Here is a 26,961-nt window from a genome sequence, read left to right as displayed (position 1 = left end):
TGCCTGGCTTCCCTGTCCTTTACTGTCTCCCAGAGTTTGCTCACACTCATGTCCATTGAGTCAGTGATGCCATCCAACCATCTCATCCTCTGTTGCCCCCTCTCCTCCTGCCCTCAGTCGTACATACATATAGTTGATTCATGTTGTTGTATAGCAGAAACTAACATGACATTGTAAAGCAATTACACTCCAATAAAAATAAAATAAATTTTACATTAAAAAATGTACAGCCTCACAAAATCCTGTGTATCTGCCTTTTCTATGTAGCAAATACATCTTTGGGTTTCTCAGGTGGCTCAGAAGTAAAGAATCCACCTGCCAATGCAGAGACAGGGCTTTGATACCTGGGTTGGGCAGGTCCCCTGGAGAAGGAAATGGCAACCCACTCCAGTATTCTTGCCTGGGAAATCCCATGGACAGAGGAGCTTGGCAGGCTATATAGTCCATGGGGTCACAAAAGAGTTGGACACGACTTGAGGACTAAATAACAACAACAAATACATCTTTAAGAAAGAAGGTCTTTAGGATAATAATTCTACAGGATAAAAGGAAGGACTAGATCAACATGTTTTTTTCTCTGACAGCCCATCCTTAATCTTAGGGCTCCTGCCTTGTGCTTCAGCTTCTCTACTGTGCTTGGGACCCTGACTCATGCTGTGTAAGAGTTGGGCAAAAATCTCAGCCCATACAGGGAAGGTAATACTATCCACAGAGCTTATCAGCAGTCAGAACTCCAAGTACAGAGATCTGAGTGGACCACATGCTCTAGAACTTGAGTCATGAGGAGCAAAGATCTGCCCCTGCTGGTAGTCTGGAGAGGCTGTAGGCTGCTGTGGCTATATACATCTGAGGTGAGAGGTAGGATCTGGGAGGTCTGACGTGCCTTCACAGCTGAAGAGTCCTACTCCTCCTTCTTACTTCTTTACAAGAGTATTCCTCAGACTTGCCTGTTTTAAGGACAATTAGCACTCGCCAGGGATCTTGAAGGGTCACATCCACCATCACTGCTCCTGCAGCTGTATCATGTACAATAAGTGATTAAGGCACCAACAGAGCCAGGAAGGGAAAGCAAGCACTTTAAGCTTTCTTGTACAAAGTGAAAGTGAAAGTGTTGGTTGCTCAGTTGTGTCCAACTCTTTGCCACCCCATGAACTGTACCCCATCAGGCTCCGCTATCCAGGGGATTTCCCAGACAAGAATACTGGAGTGGGTTGCCATTTCCTTTTCCAGGGGATATACCTGACCGAGGGATCAAACCCATGTCTCCTGCAGTACAGGCACATTCTTTACTGCCTGAGCCGCCAAGGAAGCCCATTCTTGTAGAGGCACCCTGTAATTAAGAAAGTCTCTTCTTTAGTACCATTTCTATAGCTGAAGTATAAAATGAAAGAGCCTATTATGGAAGCACAGATGCTTTTGAATGTCAACAAAAAGAACAAGTCAGAATTTCAGGCAGAGCTATCTGTACTTCCATGGCCACTGCAAGTTCTATGCCAAGGCTAGGAGCTTCTTCCAGAGCTAGGGAAGTCCAGGGGTAGTTTCTTCATGCATTTTTAGAAGAGGAACTTAGTGTTTAATAGAATTTAAGTCTGAGGGGAGAGTGAAAGGAAGACAGTATATAAGCCTGTGTCTTCCTATATTATATGTGTTACTTCAAAATGTATTTTTTTTGATGTATATATTATTCAAATATTGTTTCTTAAATATATATTACCATCAACATCTTCAAGTTTATAAATTACATTGGTCACACATTTCATGCTATAATGACATTTACAAATAAGAGATTTATTGTTTTGTAAAACAGACTGTGAAACCATCCATCTTATTTTGTCATCTGGAGTAAGATAACATGGCATTGCTATAGGCATTTCCTTGTAAATGTGAAAGAAGTCTAAGATAGTTGAGGTGTTCTGAGGTAGAAAACAGAGAGTCAAGATTGGGAGAGAATAACCTTTGGTTTAAAAATAGGGCTTCTCTTCTTTTTTTTGTAAGGTTATAGTGTATTGAAAATGAAAATTAAGGAGCAGTAGAGGAGTACTAGAGGACTTTAAAAGAAATAAGAGAAAAAGAAAAATAGAAAATAGAAGAAAAAAGGAAAGAAAAAAAAGAAGAAAAAAGAAAACAAAAAGAACAAGAAAAAAAGAAAAAAAAAAGAAAAAAAATTTTTTTTCCCTAATTAAAAAAATCGTAAAAATCTATGAAAATGAAAGTTAAGGAGTAATGGGGGAGTAATAGGGAATTTTAAAGGAAAATAAAAGAGAAAAAATTAAAAAAAAAAAAAAGTAAAACTATATCTAGGAATTTCTCTGGAGCTGTTGCGGTCAGTGTGGGTTCGGCTCAGTTTCAGATAGCTCCTCGTTCCAGCTTACACTTCTCGATATCTACAGGCCCCTTCCGGTGTAGTCGGTGTTTTCTATAGGGATTTTAATCTGTTGCACCAGTCCCTTCTGAAGCGGTTCCCTTTGTTTATTTGGCTTCTGTTTGCCGGTCTCTTCAGAGCCTCATTTCCGCCCTGACACAGGCGGGCGGACGTGGACTCTTATTCAGGTAGCTAGTTCCGTCGCTCTGCGGGGAGGGGCTGGCGCTGCAGGGAGGGGCTGGCGCCGCAGGGAGGGGCTGGCGCTGTGGGGACGGGCTGGCGCTGCCGGGAGGGGCCGACGCCGCTTTCTCTGTCTGCGCTGCTCAGGCTTCCGGCTGCTCTATATGGAGCGCGGCCCGCGCTGCGCGAGGTTCCAGCCCTCGGGTGTTCCACAAAAGCGCGGAAGGAAAAGCTGCGCCTGCTCTCTGTGCCTTCCCCGTCAGAGCGGTCCAGGCAGCGAGGGGCTTGGTGGGCGCACTCTCCCCAGGTGTGGCGCGCCCACTCCCTTCCGCGGACCCAGTTTCAGTTTCCGCTGGCGCCAGTCGGGTGCGTGTGCCTTCTGCCCTCTGCGTCCCCAGCCCCAGTCCCCGCCCGCGCCGGTCGGGTGCCTGCGCCCTGTGTCTCGCCGCGACGTTCCCCTCCCCGCTGCCTCCTGCCTCCGGCGGGGCTGGGCCGGTCCGCAGCCTGCGAGCTCTTCTCTGGACTTTCTCCGTCTCTTTGTTCTGCAAACGGCCGGCAGTGTGTTCGGGCCGGTTAATTTTCTCTCTCTCTTTTGGTCTCCCACAGTTCAACTTGGCAACTCACAGAAGCTCCCTCCGATTGTCCTCAGGGCACTCAGGCCCGGACCCTACCCCAAGCAATGCCGCCTAAGACTCCCTTCCCGGGACGGATCTCCGTCCTTAGCTCTTTTGTCTCACTTTTTATCTTTTATATTTTGTCCTACCTCCTTTCGAAGACAATGGGCTGCTTTTCTGGGCGCCTGATGACCTCAGCTAGCGATCAGAAGTTGTTTTGCGAAGTTTGCTCTGCGTTCAGTTATTCTTTTGATGAATTTGTAGGAGAGAAAGTGGTCTCCCTGTCCTACTCCTCCGCCATCTTCGAGATGAATAGAGAAAAATAGAGAAGAAAATCTAAAAGATATTGAAATCTTGGCTTTCTTATTCCTTTTAGCTCTTGTTCTCTAAAATTAAATGACATGTACATGAATTTGCTTGGCTGTTTCAAGAATGTAAAAAAAACAAATATTAAGAAATTATACCTTAAGCTCACCGGGTCATTCATTTCCGAAAGCTTTATTGAATACCTGCTCTTTGGACAGAACAGCCCTAGTAGTGAGAATTTTAGGATTAATGACTCAGGACCTGCCCACAGTGTTTTGATATATAAGAGCGATATTCCGTTAAGGACAATGGCAGGGTCTTCTAATGCCTGAAGGACAAGTAAAATGAAGGAGTGAGTAGGTCCAGGTGGACAGGCCTATGAGACTGCCAAAGTGTTGATGCAGTTAGGTGTGGCAGTTTGGATCTTGAAGAAACTTCAGGTCCTTCAGGAGTTAATTTCACACTAAACTGCATGATGGGCCAGATGAGGCTGAGAGCATCATGAGCAGTGAGCAGACCCTTGGATGATATATCTCCAACTTGAAACCCAGATTCCTAAAGTGGTCAACTCCTGTTAGCTGTTACTTTTGAATCATAGTTAACAAGAGAGAGATTCTCACCTGGAACAGGAATGGAAAATGATCTGCACTCTTATCCAGTGCACTTGAACACATGTACAAACTAAGTCTTTTACATATATATTATCATCTCTAAAGAGTTTTTGAAACTATAGATGATAATCCCTTGAGATAGAATTTGGAATTGACATAATCATAGCAGTAACCATTAAAAATATTTTTGTTTATTTGGCTGCGCCAGGTTTTAGTTTTGACATGCGGGATTTTCAATCTTCATTGCAGCATGTGGGATCTTTAGTGATGGCTTGTGAACTCTTAGTTGTGGCATGAGGGATCTAGTTCCCTGACCAGGGATGGAACCCAGGCCCCTGCATTGGGGGTACGGAGTCTTAGCCACTGGCCCATCAGGGACATCCGCATAGCAGTAACTCTTACTCATTAAAGCTTTAAGAAATGCAAGGCACTGTGCCATGTGCTTTATATACTACATGCACATTCTAACAGTCCTAGAAGACAGGACTTATAAAACCAAATTTATATAAAAGAAGAGCCTCAGGCTCAAAGAGCTTGTGATTTTTTCTGATTTCACATGTCTAGTCTGTGACAGAGCTGCCGCTAGACCTCTTCTCTTAACTCATCTGAAATCCACTAGGTTCCACTCTTTCTGGCCTGAGGCAGACATTCTGCCTCTTACCTCTCTTCTCACTACTCCTTAATGCCTCTCAGGATATATTATAGAAAGAATGTAGCAGCCAATGTCTTAAAGCAGGTTTAAAGAATAAAGCTCAAAACAAGAAACAGAATTGGGAGATTGTGCGTTTTATTAATCTAGGGTCTTCTACCTTGGCCCCAGGGCTTCTTGAGAGCTGAGCCTGCCTAGAGGCTGGCATTTTTATCACTTCCTGTTCTCTCTGCAATACAGTGTCCTTCCCCTGGGTTTTCTCCATTGCGCCCTCTTGTCCAAACTGAAAGCTGACCTATTGGCCAGTTCTTCAGTCCTTCTCTTGAAAGTTGCACCTGCTCCCAGTGAAACAAACAGGGCAAAATTCACCTGCCTCCCCCTGACTTAGAGCATTCCAGCTCTCTGGTGGTCCCCTCCCTCACCTGTACCTCTATGACAGTAGCATCCTGTATCACATAAAAGGTAGCTTTGACATTGAAATTTAGACCTGACCACCCACTGGGCATCTCCTCCACATTCTCAAAATGTTTTCCCAAAGAGCTGGTGGATATAGTCTAATTTGTCATAGAATTTATCAATTTGGGGCATAAAACCTTGAAGTTGCAGAAGAGGTTTTGAAATCCCCTTGATATTTGCAAGATAGAATAGATTTTTAATTTTTTATTTGTTTTTGACACTGGCCACTGCACACACACACACATATGAGCTTACCCATGTGGTCCATAAGAAAATCTCCCCTCATATGTGATAGTAGAAAACAGATTGTTCTGGGACAGAGTAGGCTGCCCCCAAATATACCTTAATGGCATATTGATTATTTTGAATTAAAATTACTTAAGAAATGACTAAACCTTGAGGGACATTCTGACCCTCCTCTCTGAAAGCAGGAAATAAATCTCTCATGTGAAAGATACACTCCTTTTATCTTTTATTTAAAGATAAAAGAGCATCCTCATTGCCAGAGATAGGGAATTCTAGGCAGAGGCCTGTATAAACAAACAACCCTTGTTACTTCTTTAATTTACAACCCAAAGCCCCAGTTCTTTTAAGTTTCTTCACTAAGGAAGCACCCAAAGCCTAAAATTCTTGGTCCTGACAGTTACTCACGTGTGTATTGTTATGTGTCTAAAAAGTATAAAAGTTTCCTGGCCACTACTTAGGTCTCCATGCACATGAATTAAACTTGTTTCTTTTCTTCCTGTTAATCTGCTTTTGGCCAGCCATAAGAACTCAAGAGTCATGGGGGGTGGGGGGTGGATGGGGTGATAATTTCCCCTTCCTGGAAGAGATCAAAGACTGTGGAAATCATTGCAAAGCAAGCATCTACTGAGGATTAACTTCCTTAAAGCCCTCAGGTCCTTCCAGGAGGTGAAAGATTGTTTATTGACAGACACACTGTCTTTGGTTAGCAGAAATAAAAAAATCCTGGCTTTTCTTTGTGCCTCAGGACACCAGTTCAAGTCTTCAGAATTTGATCCAGCACCAACAACAAGAAGAAAATTCTCATCCTATTAAGATTTTTAAAGGTTATGGTTTAGGTCAGTGCAGGAAGGTACTACTGAGTGAAGAAGACAAAATCTTCCATCTGATATTTTGCAGGATCCTTTTGAAAATTTGATGCAAGCCCATGATTGGAAACAACTGTCACATAGTAGGACCTCAAAAAATTGAGGAATTACAAGGAAATTTGGCCCCTTCAGAAACTCTGCCAGGAAATAAAGAAGGTGGTCATCATAAATTCTACTAGTTGCAGTCTGTTGAGGACCTACTATGTAACAGGTCATAGGGGAGAAAGAGTGTTCATCCATTTCTTGTTTTCCTCAACTTCCTAGGCTCAGGGGAAACTGTATGACCAAGGGCACTTATAGTTAGAAAGATCATGACTAGCCCTTGCCATTGATCTATGAACAGAAGCAATATTTATCATTTTGAGGCCAAAGCATTTGCTATCCAGTTTACCATGTATAGTCTGCTGTTTTTGCATTCATCTGTAAACATGGAAGTTGTGTGTTTATTTGTGGACCTACAGGAAGCAAACAACCTGGACTCCAGTATCTCGTGTTAGCACAGAATGTCTGCCAGTCCACATGGAGACATAAACTTTTGTTGTATCATGCTATTCATATTTCAGGTTGTGTCTGTTATATCATTTAGCAGTCACTTTTTCTGGCTAAAACATAGCCATTCATTCTTATGTTAGGCTTATTTAAATATTTTAATCATTTAAATATTTTAAGATAATTGTGCATATATTCTTTTTGCAAGAAATTCTAACAGTACTGGGGAATCCCAAGTGGTACAGTGATAAAGAATCCGCCTGCCAATGCAGGAGATGCAAGAGACATGGGTTCCATCCCTTGGTCAGGAAAATCCACTGGAGAAGGGAATGGTGACCCACTGCAGTATTCTTTCCTGAAAAATTCCATGGACAGAGGAGTCTAGCGAGCTACAGTCCATGGGGTTACAAAGAGTCAGACATGACTGAATGACTTGAGCACACACACAGGCTAACAGTACTGATAAATTATAATTATCTCCCTTTAAAACTCAAAAATTCTTCCACTTCGTCAAAGGTGAATACAAGAAACATCTGGTATATAGAATTGTAAAGCTGATTGTAGTTTTTTTTTCTCCCATAATAGATGTACTATAAAAATGTGTTCAGATATTTTTTAATGCATGGGTTCACTAAAGCTTTTACTCTTTCATTATTCCTAACCAATGTATATTTTTATTGCAGATATTGTATTTTTCATCTCTTCAGTTGCATTTTGAATCTTCTTATATCTTCTGTATCACTAACGAGTTTAATCTGTCTTCTTCTTTCTTAAAATACAGTTATAATAAACTTTGTGGTGTCCTTATCTACTCTTTCTGTCATCTATATCATTTCCAGGTCAATTTTGACTGATGAAATTTCTCCTAGTTATTGGTTATATATTTCTATTTCTTTCCATGCTTGGTAGTATTAGATTGGATGTCAGACATTGTGAAATTGTGATTTTACCTTCTTCACACCTGTGCAGAGCAAAAAATACATCTTTTCATTTCAGTAAGTCAGTATTCTCAAGCTCTGTTCTGTAATGCTATTAAGTTGACTTAGAAACAAAATAAGCTTTTCAGTTCTTGCTTTTAAGCTTTATTAGTTGGGACCAGAGCAGCATGAACTATAGCTTATTTCACCACACTACTTAGACAAATCTTCCCTTGTAGCTCAGTTGGTAAAGAATCTGCCTGCAAAGGGGGAGACCTGGGTTCGATCCCTGGGTTGGGAAGATCCCCTGGAGAAGGGAGAGGTTTCCCACTCCAGTATTCTGGCCTGGAGAATTCCATGGACATGTATAGTCCATGGGGTCACAAAGAGTCAGACACAACTGAGCAGCTTTCACTTTCACTTCACTTTCACTTAGACAAAACACTTCTGAGTACTCTTGCTGATGCCCAATGAATTATATGGTTTATCACTCTGACAGGAAGTACTGCCAGTCCTGCATGGGCTCCACAGTTCTTTGTGCAGTTCTCTTTTGTCCAATACTCTCTCTTATGAACTCTAACTGCTCAATCTACCCCACATCCTCAGCTTCATCCCGTCAACTCAGAGTCTTCATGCTCCACCTGTGTCCATGCAGTAAGTTGGAGAACTTACAGGCTCACATCATTTGTTTCTGTCTTTCAGTGATCACTTGTTTTTATGGTCTAATGTCCATTATCATAATTTATCTGATTTTTAAATTGTTTCAGTTATGTGGATAAATCTGGTCTCAGCTACTACATCTTCACCAGAATCAGAAATTTCATGAGTCATAAGTCACATCTAGATTTTTGGACAATGCAAATACCTTAAAATAACAAAACAACATTTCAAATGCATTAAAATAACAATTAGGATTGAGAGAGTGAGGCAAACCCACAAACACATATGCCTATATAATTTTGTCCTTTGGAGAAGTTTATACAAATGAAATTATACAGTAGATAAGGCTGACTTTTAACATTGGCTTTTTTCCCCCCACTCAGCAATATTTCGTGAGATTGATCCCAGTTGTAATATGTACACTTGTCTCTCTTTTATTGTGATTATAGTATCCCATGGTGTGGATAACTGTCTTTTATTCCTCACTGAAGAACATTTAGTTTGTTTCAGGTTTTTGGCTATTACACATAAAGCTTCTACAAACATTCGGATGAATTTTTGTGTGTGCTTGAATGTGGGTGGCACTAGTGGTAAAGAACCCGCCTGCCAATGCAGAAGACATGAGATGCAGATTCTATCCCTGGGTGGGGAAGATCCCCTGGAGAAGGGAACAGCTACACACTCCAGTATTCCTGCCTGGAGAATCCATAGATAGAAGGGCCTGGCAGACTGAAGTCCATAGAGTCACAAAGAGTCAGGCATGACTAAAGCAACTTAGCGTGCATACACACACAAGTCTAAGTTTTCATTTCTCAATTAAAATACATAGCAGGAGCCTATTCAACATAAGTGCAAGTTAACTTTCTAAAAAACTTCTGATTGATTATTCAGAGATGTTGCTGACCCTTTCAAGTTGGGCCCCCACAAAGGGTCCTCCAGCCTGGTGTCACTTGAGCCAATAGAAGGAAAAACGTTTGGTTCAGAAGCAAAGCTGACAGTCCAGGCCATGGGCAGGGCTGCTTTATCGAGATCAGCAGGGAGGGGTCAGAGTTCTTCCTGGGAGGGGCAGAGTTCTGTGTGGCGGGCAAATGTGTTCCTCATGCTTCAGATCGCAGTGTAGGTGCAGCGTCTCTGCACACGGCCCTCTGCCGACACCTTGAATCGAGGCATCAGGTTCAGACTTCTTGCAGCTGGAACTCTGGCCTAAAATGCCAGGTGCAAGGACTCTCCATGAGGCACCATATGAGCCAGGCTGAGTGCAAAGTCTATTTTATGCCAAGGGCACTCATTATCCCCTTTGTCACTTGAGACACAAATACTGGACCATTGTTGCTTTGTAGGGATACTGGGAGCCCAAACATGGGGATTATTTCTTGTGGTAATATCTTAGCCACTGCAGCCACCATTTCAGTTCTAGCAGAGAATGCTTCCCTCCACCCAGAAAAAGTATCTACTCATACTAGCACCAAGAGATAGCTGAAATTGCCTGGTACTCTCTGCCTGACTGTGAAATCAACCTTCCAATTATCTCCAGGATATGTCTCTTCAGTTTCAGTGGGCTTTATCTGGGGGCTCCGGGGAGTCTGGGGTTGGAGTTGTTTCTTGTGCAGATGAGGAATGTCTCATTTCTCCAACTGAGTATACTTATCATGCGAAGAGTTACCATGACTTCAACTAAGGAATTATATAGGGCTTCCCTCCCATAGTGAGTTCCTTGATGGACCTCCCTGATGGCCTGACAAGTTCCAGCTGGGGAAAGAGGTCTTGCCCATGTTTGTTAACGAGCCGTCCATGACCTCCTATATCTCTAATGAAGCTCCATTTTCAGACTTTGTCTAATTCTCTCTATGTGTGGTTTGGGGAATAATTGGATGGATCTGGCCTTCAGAGTATGAGGGGTAATTGTCAAGTTAGTAGCTCTAGAGCCACCCTTGTGGCAACTGCACCTGCCTCGTTTCCCTTTACTACTTCTGCATCCCCCTTTTGGTGAGCTCTACAATGAACCACTGCCATATTTTTTTGAAAGCTGTACTACTTCTCAGAGCTTCAGTATGCTTAAGCCATGTTTCACCTGTTTATTCTCTGCAGTAAGCAAACTTCTTTCCTTCCAAACAGCCCCATGTGCCTGTAGGAGGGCATGTGCATACTGGAAATCTGCGTAAACATTTAAGATCTCCCTTGTCTTGAGCTCTAAGGCTCAGATGAGGACTCTCTCATAAGACTACTCCCTTCGGTGAATCATTCCTCTTCAGCATTCAGGAGAGGCTTACTTCCTAGGTCTGGGTGACTGGAATAGATCATGTCTATGGTTTCTATACAGCCATGCACCTGAGGCCCCGTTTCTGTGGGTAGCGCTGTGGAAGGATTTAGCATATAACAGGTTTCTGTGGTAGCCACTGATTTGTCTAAAAGCAGAGTCTGAACTCAAATCAACCTTCCAGGGGATAGCCATTCTGTTCCCTAATAACTTACTAAAGCCTGAACCTGATGTGGAATCCATATAGTGATTGGCTGACTGAACATTAACTTTTCAGCTTCAAGAGGGTTGTAGTAGCTGCTGGTAGGCAAGGAGGCCATCCTTTAAGGTTCGATCTAATTATTTAAAGAAAAAAGCTACCACCAAGTAAAGGGTCCTGGATTTTGAGCTAATGCCCCAAGGGTGATTCCTCTTCTCTCAAGAATGTGAAGGTCAAAGGCTTTAGCTGAATCTGGGATGGCTGGGGCAGGGCCTGAAGTAAATACATTTTCAGTTCTTGAAAGGCCCCTTCATATTACGATTTCCACTCAAAAGGATCATCATTCTTTCCTTTCAAATTTTCACATAGAGTCCCAGCTATTAGACCATACCAGATGTACCAAAACCCAGCCATCTCCAAGAAACCCCTAAGTTGTCTTGTGATTTTAAAAGTGAGGCTACAAATGGCTCCTTTCCTTTCCTGGGGTGGGCTTCTCTGACTTTCTATGAGAATGAAGTCTAGGTACTTCACCCTAGTTTGTGATATTTGAGTCTTTATCTTGAATACCTTATATTCTTTATCAGCTAGGTGATTCAGGGTGGTTACAGTATTTTTGTCACAGGACTCCTAAGTAGGGCTGGTGGTCAGAATGTTGTTGACATACTGGAGGAGAGTTCTCTTCTCTAGATGTAAGTCTTTTAGATGTTTAGCTTAATTTTCCCCAAAGATAGTGGGGGATTTCTGAGCTCCTGGAGCAGGACTGTCCAGCAGTATTATTTTCATTGCCTATTTGAATCCTACCACTCAAAAGCAAACATTTCTTGTGAGTTTGACGCTAATGGAATACAGAAGAAGGCATCTTTTAAATCTAATACAAAATACCAGGTCCAGGTGGGTAAAAGAGTGGCCAGCAGGGTGCAGGGACTGGGGACTACTAGATGCATATTCTCAGTGACTTTATTGACTTCTCTGAGGTCCCATACCATCTTACATTCTCCTTTGGATTTTTTTTTATGGGAAGAATGGGGTATTACAGGCTGATTGACAGACTCTAATAAGGCCCTGGTCAATTAGACCTGTATAACAGGGGCAATGGCCAATAAGACTTCTCGACAGAGAAGATACTGGTTTTTAATTGGGCCATGTATGTTGGGATTTTAGATAGACTATCACAGAACTGGCTCCTACAGTTTATCCCCTGGTCCCTGGGCCCAGACCTTGGGATTTACTCCAGGTAAGTCAACTTGCTGTCAACATTATCATCTTGTACCCTTTGTTTAAGGGAACAACAGTCTCCAATTTGTCTTCCATTAGGTGGATAGTAGCCCCCAGTTTATGTAAGATCTCTCTTCCTAGCAGAGGTATAGGGCATTCAGAGGCATACAGGAAGGAATGGGTAAGTGTGTGTTCATCAAATTTACATTCTAATGGTTCTATGAATGCCTATTCTTGGGCCTTCCATAATACCCACATAATTTTACGACTCTTGTGACCTAGTATGCCTGATGCGGTGTTCAGAACTGAGTAAGTGGCGTGGATCTCAACTAAGAATTTGACAGCCTTTCTCCCCATGTCCACTGTCAGCTGGGGCTCCTCAGGGATCAGTTGGAGTGTCAGCTTAGGAGCCTCCTGGCCCCATCATTCATCTATTCGGATTCATCTACCTTTGAGGGTAGTGGCCAAGATCTGCCATTTCTGTCTCCCCTCAGGGGCAGTGAGGGTGGTCTGTCTTCCAGTGTTCCTTGATATATGGTGCACTGATTGGTCCTAGTTTCCTTGGCTTTTGCTATCTTTCAGTGGGGTTCAGGGGTCACTAACCAAAGTCAAGAGTCTCTGTGGGTGGTTAGTCCAGATTCTCATGCTGACCAATTGACATTGGAGGGCAATAGCCAGTAGGTGGGCTTACCTCCAGGCCTTTTTATCCTCTAACTTTTTATCCTCTGTATCTCAGTTATTGAATACCCAGTAGGCAACCTCAACCAGGCTAAGTGAAGTGTCCAAGAAATAAAATGTCATATGATATCACTTATATGCAGAATCTAAATAAATTATACAAGTGAACTTATTTACAAAACAGAAATAGACTCACAGACAAAAAACAAACTTCATTGGTAGCTCAAATGGTAAAGAGTTCACCTGTAATGCAGGAGTCCTGGGTTCGATCCCTGGGTCAGGAAGATCCCCTGGAGGAGGGAATGGCAACGCACTCTAGTATTCTTGTCGAGAGAATTCCATGGACACAGGAGCCTGGTGGGCTACAGTTCATGGGGTTGCATAGAGTTGGACATGACTGAGTGACTAACACTTTCACTTTCATGGTTACCAAAGGGAATGGGGAAGGGGGATAATTGGGAATATGTGTTTAACAGATACACACTGCTATATATAAAGTGAAGTCGCTCAGTCGTGTCCGACTCTGTGACCCCATGAACTGGGGCCTACCAGGCTCCTCGGTCCATGGGATTTTCCAGACAAGAGTACTGGAGTGGGTTGCCATTTCCTTCTCCAGGGGATCTTCCTGACCCAGGGATCAAACCTGGGTCTCCTGCATTGTAGGCAGATGCTTTACCATCTGAGGCCCTAGGGAAGTCCAACTCTTTTGTGACCCCTTGGACTGTCGCCTACCAGGCTCCTCTTGTCCATGGAATTGCCTAGCCAAGAATACTGGAGTGGGTAGCCACTCCCTTCTCCAGGGGATCTTCCCGACCCATGGATTGAACTTGCATCTTATGCATTGGCAGGTGGCTTCTTTACCACTAGCACCACCTGGGAATTCCTGCTATATATAAAAGGTTAAAATAAATGACCTGCTGTATACCACAGGGAACTGTAGTTAATATCTTATAATAACCCATGATGAAAAAGATTCTGAAAAAGAATATCTTTGCATAACTTAGTTACTTTGCTGTGAAACACAAGACATCAACTATATTTCATTTCTTTAAAAAAAAAAGTGGTAAATGGAATATATACCTGGATGAGTCCTCCTCTACTGGGGAGCTGCCTCAAAGGGAGTGCTTTTCCTGGCAGGCTGTTGGGTCCTGGCTTGTAATTAGTCTCTGTGTACTTGCTGGATTGGGTTCTGGAGAATGGGGCTGGTATGATGGGGGCCCCTCAGGCCTGTGGCCTAAATTGGGATTTATGAGGGAAAGGAGTAGGGAGGGAGCAGTAGGAGGAGTGTTAGGGAAGAGATAAAATGGTCCTCAGGGGGAGAGTCAAGGACTGGTATTACTTCAGTGGACTATTTGAACATCCCTTTCAAAGGCCTTCATTCTGATAAAAGGTCATAAAAACCTGGACATTGGGAAATGCATCTCATTTCTTTTTGTCTCTGGCATAGCAGATTCAATTGTAAAATGGTGTTCTAATTAAAAGACCCATTGACAGGCCAACTTTCCCTATCTCCCAGCTAGTATTGGGGTCAGGTTGTATTTCATAGTAAGATAAGGTGTTTTTGAGTCAGGGAATGATACCCAGAAAACTTCCAATTCTATGGGATACACCATAGCAGGCTATCCTTATGATGGACATTTGGTTCCCTATACCTTAGATGTTCTGTTTTTGTTTCTAACTACCGAGGGGACAATTGGAATGATTTGTTGGCATGTAAATACCACAAGATTTGACCCAAATAAGATTTCATGTTCAGGAAATATGGGACTAGCATCAAACTGTTAGTGGATTCCTCAAAAGACCAAAATAGGAGGCATCCAAAAGTCATAGTCTATGATGTATTAATAACTGGGGGTTCCACTAAAATCTGTAATGGGCTGTGCTTGATAGTCCCTCCTTGGTCAGAATATCCCAGAGGAGGTTGGACAGGGCTGCCTCCAGGCTCCAGCAGCTTAGCCACCTTAGTTCCTGACCAACTTGGCCCTTAGGGAGTTGCACAACTGTTGAAAGCGAATGTCTTCTCTCACCTTTCAGCTAACAAGGAAGAGTTTTTGAAATTCCCACCAGTTGGGATCTAAAAGCATGAGAGATTCCCATGGGGTACTCACCAGATCATTGGAATCGCTGGTATTCTGTGCTGATACCCAGCAGGACAGCCTAGGGAACCTCAGTTAGGGAAAAAAATCACTCAAGGTTCCCCTCACAAGCAGAGGCGGGGAGGAGAAGTCAGGTGTCGGGTGTTTCCTGCTCTTGCCATCAGCTCACAGGGCTCTCTAGCCCAGTTCAGAGAAACTAGCACTGACTGGAAGAGGTCAAGTCCCTGGTTGCATATCTACCTTGGGACCATTCACATTTGGGCATCCCTGGTGCCTTTTCCTAAACTCAGATTAAGCATCCTCATTCCCTTTAGTCAAATATTTTTTATTACCTGGGCCTTTTCCCGGTCTCACCCCTTGGCTCATGAGACTGGCCACTTGCCTTTACCAAACTGAGCGTGACTATAGAGAGTGCTACTTTTGACTCCTGGGGGTTGACAAGGAGGGCAGAAAGCCTAAGTGTGGTCCCTACTGCCTTCTACTGGGCTCAAGAGGACAGAGTTACTGGCAGACAGCGGGCAAGACTGCTGTAGCTTCTTGTCCACAGGTCTCCACCATCCCTGGGTGTTCAGTACCTCAGGAAGACCAGCCAGGCAGATATGTATTTTAGTTTCTGATCCTCAGTGATGCAGTGGTATGATTTCTTCAAAGGGGTCACAGTCCACATTAACCTGGGGACTACAGTATGTGCACCCCACACCTGGGTGTCGAGTTGCTGGGCACAGTTGCTCTGAATTCAACCAAAGGTTGCTGCCATCCTACCCCATCAGAGTGTAGGCAAAGAGCAGAATCAGTCATCTTCATGTGAACCTCCAAAGCCTCCATCGTCCTCCCACTGGAGCCAAGGTGAGCCCAGAGCCTAGTGAATAGGTGCAGGCAAAAAGGCCATGGTCCATCACATCTTGGTTGCCAAAATTTGTTAGCAACACTTTTGAGTCAGGCCCCAGTAAGGGTCCTCCTGCCCAGTGTTACTCATTCCAATAGAAGGGGTCTACATCTGATTGAGAAGCAAAGGAAAGCCTTATATTGTGATTTAAAGAATGGAGAGGTGTGAGCTCTTGCTCCAGAGAACATGCTCTCCTGAAAGATCATCAGCAGGGCTGCTTTATAGGGTTCTTGTCAGCAGGATAAATTCAGGCTGATTATTTTTAAGACACAAAAAACTCACAAAATATTTCTTTTTATCTCCCTCTTTGCTGCCTAAAGGGGCTTCCCTGGTGGCTCAGAGGTTAAAGCATCTGCCTGCAATGCGGGAGACCTGGGTTCGATCCCTGGGTCAGGAAGATCCCCTGGAGAAGGAAGTGGCAACCCACTCCAGTGTTCTTGCCTGGAAAATCCCATGGACAGAGGAGCCTGGTGGGCTACAGTCCACGGGGTTGCAAAGAGTCGGACAGGACTGAGCGACTTCACTTTCACTTTCACTTTGCTGCCTAAAGAACTTAGATAAAGAGCCTGTTTCTGGAACAGAGCTATTGCCGAAAGTATCTGCAAAGACTATGGGCTAGATGTAAAGGGAGAAATTCGACAGGGCCTAGAGATCAGAGTCAACTGTGTATTGCATTGTCTCTGCATGGTCCATCAAACATTTATTTATCAAATGTATGTTTTCCATCTCCATGTGAATTGCATTCCTTTTCTTTGACGTTCCCAACCACTGCCCTGAAAATTCTCTTTTGTCTTGAGCTGAAAATGGCACTTAATGTGAGAGTTTCAATCATTTCAGGAAGTTATTCTATTGTCCTGTGTCTATTCCATGTATACATATTCTTGAACTTTGATTTTCTTTTATTAATCTGTCTCATGTCTATTTAATTCTTAGACCAGACTGAAAAACCTTCAAGAGTAGAGGGAAAATTTTTTTCTGCCTAACATAAGGCAGTAGTTCAAGGGAGAACAGTCACCTATAAATGTCCCAAGCCAAAATGTTTTGTGGATTCAGTAAGCTCCTTGTTCTTCAGTGAGAATGAAGTTTGAATTTAGCTTTGGGGTGGACAAATCATATGTATTTAAGTGTTCAACAGAGAACAGATCTCTCAGATATTATCTCACAGTTGTGAGACTAAAGTCTGAGGTGCAAAATGGGACCTGGCATTTACTCTTGAATCCTAAATAAACTAGAGAGGACCTGTTAACTGACAGAAATAAAGTAGATATTTTGGGCCCTTGTCTTGTTACATTTGATTGCAGTTTGCAAAGTTATTGTTTTGCATACTCAGTTGTAAACACATGCTACCTTTCATAATAAAGGAAAGGTGACTCCAAAAGAGAAACAAGAACCCCGAGAGTGGCCTTTGAAAAACTATATGAAGGCTGGGAGAAACTTTCTTTTACCTTTCTAGGTTCTCTGGCTGATCTAAAAATGAAACTGGTGTAAGACAGATTAAAAAGAGGAACGTTTAATAACATGTTCCAAAATAGACACAAGAGAACTAAGTAGCTCCCCAATATGGCTGAAACACATACCTTAAATTCCATCTTCAACTAAAGACAAGAAAGGATGTTAGAGGTAGCAGTTAGTCTCTAAAAAGGAAGAAGGCAATTCATATGAATATGCAATAGCAAATATTTGTTAAGCAAATGTTTGCTGGTCCGTGAAGAGGCATTTGGACACAGAGTCGACTCTGATCTCTAGGGTCTGCTGGGTTTAACCCATCACATCTAGCCCATAGTCTTTACGGACACTCTAGTGATAGCTGTATTCTGGGAGCAAGTCCTTTAGCTGAATTTTAGGCAGCTAAGTGGGAGACAAAAAGGAACACTTCCTGAGTCTTCTGCCTCTTAAAAATAATCTACCTAGATTAATTCTTACGCCAAAAAAAAACATTTTAGGGTAGCAAATTTTGCTCCCCTACAATGCCTTAAAATCTAGTCAAATAATTCATATTTGTCAAATAGGATTTCACAATATTATGGGACAGGGAATGTTTTACACTTGCCATTTTTCCTATTTTTGAACAGAATGCTTATAGCCATTGTCCTATGCCTTTCCCAGTATTATATATTGGGTGTCTTAGGGCCACATAATTTGTTCCTTTTGTTTCAGGGATCCACAAAGAGAGAAGTATTTGCCTCATTTGGTATACTTAACTATGTACTTTCTAAGAGTCTCATCTGCACATGAGTCTTATTTTGATGATACGATTTAGATTTTTAATTACTGTGATAGTGGATTCAGATTTGGGAGGATCTTGGGAAAGGGTGAATGTATTTGGCACGAGGAAGAGATTTGGGTATTTGAGTTCGGAGCATAAGTTGTGGTAGACAGTGTAAAGGAGTCACAATGATCCTGATTTTTTGGTGTTCATACCTCTGTATATTACTTCTCTTGAGTGTGGGTAAGGCCTGTGACTTGCTTCTAACTGATAGAATATGGCACTAATAGATATATCACACCCATGATTACATTTGATGTCCAAGAAGCTGGAATGTTATTCATTTGATTACAGACAACCTGACTTCATTTTGCTGAAAGACTTGCTTACACTCTCCTGCTGGCACTGAAAAAGAAATATACTATGTCAAAAATAAAGCTATGAAAAGGGTCACATGACCTGGAAATGCAGGTTACCTTTAGAAACCATTAAAACTGATTTATAGAATTAGAAAAAAAAAAACAAGCTCTTAGCTGTACAGGTAAAAAGAAATTAACTATGACACCAAATTGAATGAGTTTGGCAGTTGCTTTTTCTCCAGTCAAGCCTTCCTATTAGAACACAGCTCTGTAAACATCATAATTTCAACCAGGAAACAACCTGAAGCAGAGAAGGCCGTCGGAGCTATGCTTGGACTACTGATACACAAAAACTATGAGATAATAAATTTGCATTGTTTTTTTACTGTTATGTTTGCAGTAATTTGTCACATAACAAAACTAAAGCATGATAAATAGTTTACAATATTTTCCCAGAAATTAACTCTTCATTTTTCTCTTTCTTCATTCCTATATTTCATGTTTCTAATCTAAAGTGGTTACCTTGTGACAAGCAGTAATAGGTTCATATAACTTTAAAACAAAATTTATGTATTTATTTGGCTTGGTTGGGTCTTAGTTGCTGCATGCGGGCTCTTTTATTATGGCAGGCCAGCTCTATAGTGCATGCTCAGTAGTTGCAGAGTGCTAGCTTAGTTGTCCCACGGGATATGAAATCTTCCCAGACCAGGATCAAACCTGTGTCCCTTGCACTGGAAGTTAGATTCCTAACCACTGGACCACCAGGGAAGTCCCAGGTTCATATAACTTTAGAGTAAGTAGTTGTTGTTCCTTGACTATAAAGGATGAGTGCAGCTGGAATGAAGTATGTGAAGCAGACAGGGATGGTTGCATGACTTGCTCTGGGCTAGTAAATATCCGTGACTGAAATGGTGACCAACATTGTACTGATTCTCTTCAAGTTCTTCTTCAGCTTAGGGCTGTGTGGACCTATTTCTTGGTTGTCTTCTTGCAGTTATTGTTGTTCAGTCCCTCAGTCTGGTCTGATTCCTTGCGACCCCATGGACTGTATCACACCAGGCATCCTTGTCCTTCACTATCTCCTGGAGTTTGCTTAAACTCATGTCCATTGAGTCAATGATGCCATCAAACCATCTCATCCTCTGTCACCCCCTTCTCCTCCTGCCCTCAATCTTTCCTAGCATCAGGGTCTTTTCCAATGAGTCAGCTCTTCAATATCAGGGGATCAAAGTAGTGGAGCTTCAGGTTCAGCATCAGTCCTTCCAATGAATATTTGGGTTGATTTCCTTTAGGATGAACTGGTTGGATCTCCTTGCAGCCCAAGGGACTCTCAAGAGTCTTCTCCAGCACCACAGTTTGAAAGCATTGATTCTTCAGTGCTCAGCCTTCTTTATGGTCCAACTCTCACATCCATACAAGACTACTGGAAAAACCATATATTTGACAGTATGGACCTTTGTCAGCAGGGTGATATCTTTGTTTTTAATTTGCTGTCTAGGTTTGTCATAGCTTTTCTTCCAAGGAACAAGCATCTTTTATTTTTATTTATTTATTTATTTTTTTTAGCATCTTTTGATTTCATGGCTGCAGTCACCATCCACAGTGCCTTTGGAGCCCAAGAAAATAATGTCTGTCACTGTTTCCATTGTTTCTCCATCTGTTTGCCATGAAGTGATGGGACCGGATGCCATGATCTCAGTTTTCTGAATGTTAAGTTTTAAGCCAGCTTTTCCACTCTCCTCTTTCACCTTCAGCAAGAGGCCCTTTAGTTCCTTTTTGCTTTCTGCCATTAGGGTGGTGTTATATGAGGTTATTGATATTTCTCCCAGCAATCTTGATTCCAGCTTGTGCTTCATCCAGCCTGGCATTTCGCATGATATACTCTGCATAGAAGTTAAATAAGCAGGGTGACAATATACAGCCTTGACATACTCCTTTTCCTATTTGGAACCAGTCTGTTGTTCCATGTCCAGTTCTAACTGTTGCTTCCTGACCTGCATACAGGTTTCTCAAGAGGCAGGTCAGGTGGTCTGGTATGCCCATCTCTTTCAGAATTTTCCACAGTTTATTGTGATCCACACAGTCGAAGGCTTTGGCATAGTCAGTAAAGCAGAAATAGATGTTTTTCTGGAACTCTCTTGTTTTCTCGATGATCCAGTGGATGTTGGCAATTTTATCTCTGGTTCCTCTGCCTTTTCTAAAACCAGCTTGAACATCTGGAAGTTCATAGTTCACATATTGCTGAAGCCTGGCTTGGAGAATTTTGAGCATTACTTTGCTAGCGTGTGAGATGAGTGCAATTGTGCAGTAGTTTGAGCATTCTTTGGCATTGCCTTTCTTTGGGATTGGAATGAAAACTGACCTTTTCCAGTCCTGTGGCCACTGCTGAGTTTTCCAAATTTGCTGGCATATTGAGTGCAGCACGTTCACAGCATCATCTTTTAGGATTTGAAATAGCTCAACTGGAATTCCATCACCTCCACTAGCTTGGTTCATAGTGATGCCTCCTAAGGCCCACTTGATTTCACATTCCAGGATGTCTGGCTCCCTTGCTCATATCACCTCAGTTCTTTCTGTTACTGACCAAATGTGTGTCTCTAGACTTTTCATTCTTTCTCCACCAGATTTACTGAGGCCCTTGATGAATGTTGCTTGCTCTCTAGCTGATAGAATATGTTGTTTCTTTATGCTGTTTCTTCTGTTACATAAGATCTGTATGGCAGATAATTTTACAAGTATTATCAATTACAAAAGAAAAAATAGAAATAATAATAGTTATATTATGTAAAATATCAGTACAGAAATTTAGATATTACAAGAGAACACTAGAAATATGTTATAACAATATCTCAGGATAAACTAATGGCAGATAAAGAAAGAGTTCCGTCTATAGAAAAATTAATAAAATAAAAACTGAGAGGACAAAAGAATTTTCATTCTACAGCCCATAATGAAGAATGGAAAAATTATCATTATTATCAGAGTGTGAAGATGACCAAACAGGAGCACACAGACATTGGGTATTTTCTAATGAACATTTGAATCATCACCTCTGGAGTAATCTTGCTAAAGAACAAACATATTGGCCAAAAAAGTACTAATCTGATCAGGCTTCTGCTTCCAACTATTGATGACTGTTATGCTGAATGTTCAGTGAACAGGTTTCCTTGTACTCATTTGTGTACTATAGTATAAGAATTTCCATGAGAAATCACTTATTATAAATGTGGGTGTGTGCTAAGTCATGTCCAGCTCTTTGCAACCCCTTGGACTGTAGCCCACTAGGCTGTCCATGGGATTCTCCAGGCAAGAATACTGGAGTGGGTTGCCATTTCCTCCTCCAAGGGATCTTCCCAACCCAGGGATTGAACCTGCATATCCTGTGTCTCCTTCATTGTAGGTAGATTCCTTACCTGTTGAGCTGTCAGTATCGTACCTTTAATTTTGAATATTCAGATGAGATTCTGTTTTTAAGCAAAATATAAATTGCAAAGGAGGACGATCAGAAAGATAATTGTAATCAATAGAAACTGAAACTCTAGGCTTAGACAACTAGATCAGATTAGATTTAGAGGCCAAATATACCATATAATCAGGGCTTCCCTGGTGGCTCAGATGGTAAAGCATCTGCCTACAATGCGGGAGACTTGGGTTTGATCCCTGGGTGGGGAAGATCCCTTGGAAAAGGAAATGGCAACCCACTCCAGTATACTTGCCTGGAAAATCTCATGGACCGAGGAGCCTAGTATGCTACAGTCTATGGAGTCACAAAGAGTCGGACACGACTGAGTAACTAACACTTACACTTACTTATACCATATAATCAGGGCTTCCCTAGTAGCACAGACAGTAAAGCATCTGCCTGCAATGCAGGAGACCTGGGTTCGATCCCTGGGTCAGGAAGATCCCTTGGAGAAGGAAATGGCAACCCACTGCAGTGATCTTGCCTGGAGAATCCCATGCACAGTAGAGCCTGGTGGGCCACAATCCATGAGGTCTCAAAGAGTCGGGCATGACTGAGCGACTAACACACACACACACACACACACACACACATACCATATAATCAGAGAAAAACTAGTCAGCATGTTACGTAAACTTTTTTTAATCACACACAAAAAAACCTGAAATTACTCCACATATTATAGCAAACAGGCTCTCTCTGATACAAAAACAAGATATATAAGGAGACCCCCCCAAAAGAGTATTTTAGCCAAGTCCACTCCATTGTTCCAGAGTTCACTGGAAAACATAAGCAGAGCAATAGCAAAATAAATGAGAAGTAAGAAAAATGTAAAAAGAAAGATAATATTTATCATCTGCATATGATTTCTGATATGCAATGTCCAGTAACCTCAAAAAATCAGGGACTTTCCAAATCATTCATTTCAGTCCCTTCCTAAGAAAGTAAACTTTGTAGAACAGAATGTGTATGGGAGGCTAAGTCAGCCTGGTGAAGAGAAAGAAGACTGTGATTTGTCTCCCGACAGCCCACCCCCTGACCTGGTCCCTACCTGCCTCATGCTCCAACTTCCCCATATCCCATTGAGGATGGAACATGACTCATTCCAAGCACTGCAGGATTGTGGTAAGGGAACTCATCAAGATTTTGCTGGCATTTCTCAGGAGGTCTTAAGTCATGAAAAAAAAAAAAAAAAAAAAAGCCAAAAAAGAGAATCCCATGAATGGGAACACAGGAGAACAACAACAGAGAATAAAGTGGGATCACACGCAAACGGGCTAGTGGCTGCTTTTCACCCTAAAAGCTCCAGGCAAGGCTGTCTGGCTGAGACACGCCCTCAGTTACTCTAAAGGGTTCTCGCGTAGGACGACCTTGGTATGAGGGTCAAGATGTCAGTTCATCAGAGGGAGGCATCTGGGGCTTGGCAGAACCCAATGTGAGGACTGCATACAAGACCCGCAGCCACCTCCGCTCAGAAACTGAGCGCCGCGTGAGTGCCCACCCCTGCTGGTTGCCCCGGGTGACCTCAGGGCAGGGGTCACCGGAAGTCACGCCCCCTGACTTCCGCCTGCGGAAAGCGAGGCTACGAGCGCTTCGATCTGAGGTGCGGACTCCAGTTAGCAGCCGGAGGACCCCCAGGTGCCGTTCGGTATCAGGTAAGCCTCTAAGTGAGGACTTAGGAGACCCCCCCGTCCCAGAAAGGAGGGCACCCACCTAATGAGACCTTCATCCCAACCCCAGGAAACACGGGCAAGTTCAGACTGAGCTACCACCACTTCCTGTTTAGCGGTCTGATTAAGATGGCTGATTTTCTGCGTGGGCTCAGCGTCTCCACGAGTGTTGAGTGTTGAGGGGATCCACCCCCCACAGAATAGCAGCAACTAAATGAACCTCAGCCAGGCAATCAGCCCTGGGAGGCCCTGGACAGGGGCGGCCAGAAGTGCTGCTGATTTGCTTGGCCATTGGAGTCTGAGGGAGTGGAAGCCTTAATCTGGGGCAGGCAGTGTCATGTCGCCACACGAAGGCATCACAGGCCACGCAAGAATTCTGATGAAGACCCCAAGTGAGTTTTTAGAGATTCCTCTGACCCCAAGACAAAGGGCGTGCACAGTGTCTACTCCGTCTTGTCAGCACTCCATGTCTTGTCATGAAGTTCTCACTTCCATTTTGGAGTCTCAGAGAGATGACGCCTTGATTGGAGGCCTCAAGCGGTAGATAGAGCGGGTACATTACCAACCAGAATTCAATTTGAGGAGCAGATGTGAGGATTGTTGGAGCCCTTGCCCTATTGTCAGCCCTGAGAGGCCCAGGGAATTAGGCAGGCAGCCCCCTTACCCCCTCCCAGCCCCCGTGTCTCGGGAAGTAAAAAGCCACCACAGTTAAGTTTAGCAGCTGAGGCCATTCATATACGCCCTGTTTATCTTAGGTGGTGAATCTCATTGCCCATCCTCCTGTCTACCTACTGCCATCCACAAGAGTCGTCATGCCTCGGCATCAGAAGCATCCGCACCACTCACGTGGTAAACACCGCAAGACCTTCTATAAGTCCTACGGTTGGGAGGTTGCACGGGTCTCCAGGGCACTGAAGGAGACCAACACAGCCTTCCAATTTCTAATGCCTGGTGATTTTCCTGGTACTCCTGAGAGTTATCAGAGTTTCTACTCATCTGTTGCCACCACTGCCACCTTTTTGATACAGTCAGATGAGTTTTCCACTAGCCAAAATGTAGGTTATAGTCTAAACACCTCACAGGTTGTGTCATACCCCGTGAGTATGCCCATAGATCCTCTAAATGAAGAAGTGGCTTTGTTGGTGAATTTCTTGCTGCTCAAGTATCAAATGAAACAGCCAGTAACAAAAGCTGATATGATGAATGTTGCCATCTACAAGTGTGAAGTCCACTTCCCTGAGATCCTCCGGAGAGCCTCTGAGTGCATGGGAATGCTCTTTGGCCTTGATCTGAAGGAAGTGGATCCCACCAACCACTGCTATGTCCTTTTCATTAAATTGGGCCTCACCTATGATGGCATGATGCACGGTGAAGCAGGCGTGCCCAAGACCGGCATCCTGATACTTATCCTGGGTGTGATCTTCATGAAGGGCAACTGTGCCACTGAAGATGAAGTCTGGGAGGTTCTGAATGTGACCAGGATGTGTTCTAGAAGGAAGTACTTCTTCTTTGGGGAGCTCAAGCAACTCATCACCGAAGATTTCGTGAGGGAAGGATACCTAGAGTTCCGGCAGGTGGCCAGCGAAGGTCCTGTGCAGTCTGTGTTCCTGTGGGGCCCTAGAGCTCATGCTGAAACCACCAAGATGAAGATTCTGGAGTTTCTGGCCAAGGTTAATGGGACTGACCCAAGTTATTTCCCATTTAAGTATGAGGAGGCTTTGCAAGATGAAAACGCAAAAGCTCAGGCCAGAATTTCAGCCAATTGTGTCTGCTACTACAAGTTCTTGTATTGAGACTAGCAGCTGCTTCCTCAACTAGGGGAGTCAGGGATAGTTTCTTCATGCATTGTTCAAAAAAGCAGTTAGTGTTTGTAGAATTTAGGTCTGAAGTGGGACTGAAAAGAAGATAGTATGTATGCCTATGTGTCACCATTTTGTATATGTAACTCAAGAATTTTTTCTGTGTATTATTCACATGTTTCTTTTAATATATATTTAATTGCCTTCAAAATCTTCAAGTTTATGAATAATGTTGGTTATAGACTTAATCTTGCAATGAGATTTAATAGTAAGAATTTTATAAAACAGATTGTAAAACCATCTTTGTCATCTGGAACAATATAACATGGCATTACTATAGGCATTTACTGGAAATGTGAAGGAAATCAGTATTAAAATAGTTGAGTTCAAGAAACAGAGAACATGTAAAAGAATTTCAGTCCATGGCCCTCATATCTTTTATTAAATTAAATGAAAAATGCTTGAATTTGCTAATGTGCTTATGAACATATAAGAAGTAAAGTTCAATCAGTTAGATCCCATTCTCACTGTTTGTTTTTATTTCTTAACTTTTATTGAATATTTGCTCTTTGAAAATCACCATGTTAGTATTGGAGATTGTAGGATAAATAAGATCTAAACCTTGCTCTTATAATTTTTACTTCTAGGATTGACAGTCCAATAATAATAATGGTGGAATGTGTAATAATATCTAACAGGCGAGCAAAAGGAGTTAGCAGGAGTGTGTGGTATTCCATGTGAAGCTGTCAAGTGTAAATGCTCTGGGGCAAGGAAATTTAGGGTTTGGGGAAGATGGGATTCATTCTATGAGAGTTCATTTTAGGTTAAAATTGGATATATAGCAAGATGGACTGATAGAGTGGTAATCAGTGATCAGACCTTCAGATGGTGTGTCTCAGAGTTGAGACTCAAAAGGCAGGAGTGGAAAACTGTTCCTTGCAGTTACTTTGGGGTCATGGTTTAGAAAGAGAAATCTTTACTGGGGTAGGAATGGAAGTTTTTTTGTAATCTTGTCTCTGTGCCAGTTAACATAATTCACAAAGTAAGTCTTACGCATATTGTCTTTAAGGGATTTTTAAGAGATAACAATGAAACTTTCTCTAGGTGAGAAACCACTGGGTTGGCAAATGTTGCCCTGGACTGGGAGAGCCAGAGGCTACTCTGTTTAAGGGAAATGTAAATAGATTATTTTCAGTGTAAGTTTGCATAGTCTGAGAAATGCTTATGTTTTGATAGATGTGAAATTAATGAAAATAAGGGTGATTTGAATGGGGAAAAAAAAATAAGGAGATCCACCCTCTGTCTCTTGATTCATTTCTGTTCTCACTACTTCCTAATGCCTCTTGGGAGAAAAAGGACCTGGAATCCAAAGCACTAAAAGCACATATAAAGAAGAAAGGTGAAAATGATAATGAAATACAACTTGGAGATTGTCTAAAGGGCATCATTTACCTGTGGAGATTGTCTAAAGGGCATCATTTACCTAGAATCTTGCTATCATTAACCCTGGGGTTCCTTGAGAGCTGACTTTGCCCAGGGGATAGTATTTCCATCTTTTGTGTGTAGGGGTTCAGAATATATCACTCCAGAATATGCCACTTTGGAATATTGATTATTTTGAATTAAAGGTACTTGAGAAACTGTGCAGGAGGGACACTGTGACCCTCCTTTGTCCCCCTGAAAGTAGGAGATAAGTCTCCACTGTGAAAGGTACTCTGCCTGTACGAGGAAGGTAGAAGGCATTTTTATAAGAAGAGAAAAGGAATTGAATGCCAAG

General features: G+C 42.6%; 1 protein-coding gene across 1 annotated transcript; it reads left to right on the top strand.

The window, feature by feature from the left end:
• Nucleotides 1-23,289: 23,289 nt before the first annotated feature.
• LOC122435913 (melanoma-associated antigen B16-like) lies at nucleotides 23,290-25,702 on the top strand. The gene is made up of 2 exons (XM_043460019.1): nucleotides 23,290-23,370; nucleotides 24,141-25,702. Exon 2 carries the CDS (start codon nucleotides 24,198-24,200, stop codon nucleotides 25,176-25,178), a length of 981 nt encoding a protein of 326 aa, XP_043315954.1. The 5' UTR covers nucleotides 23,290-23,370; nucleotides 24,141-24,197; the 3' UTR covers nucleotides 25,179-25,702.
• The last annotated feature ends 1,259 nt before the right edge of the window (nucleotides 25,703-26,961 follow it).

Source organism: Cervus canadensis, chromosome X (assembly GCF_019320065.1).
Source record: "Cervus canadensis isolate Bull #8, Minnesota chromosome X, ASM1932006v1, whole genome shotgun sequence".
NCBI classification, from domain to species: domain Eukaryota; kingdom Metazoa; phylum Chordata; class Mammalia; order Artiodactyla; family Cervidae; genus Cervus; species Cervus canadensis.
Note: the sequence above shows the minus strand (reverse complement) of the source record. Positions and strands in the feature narration are given on the sequence as shown.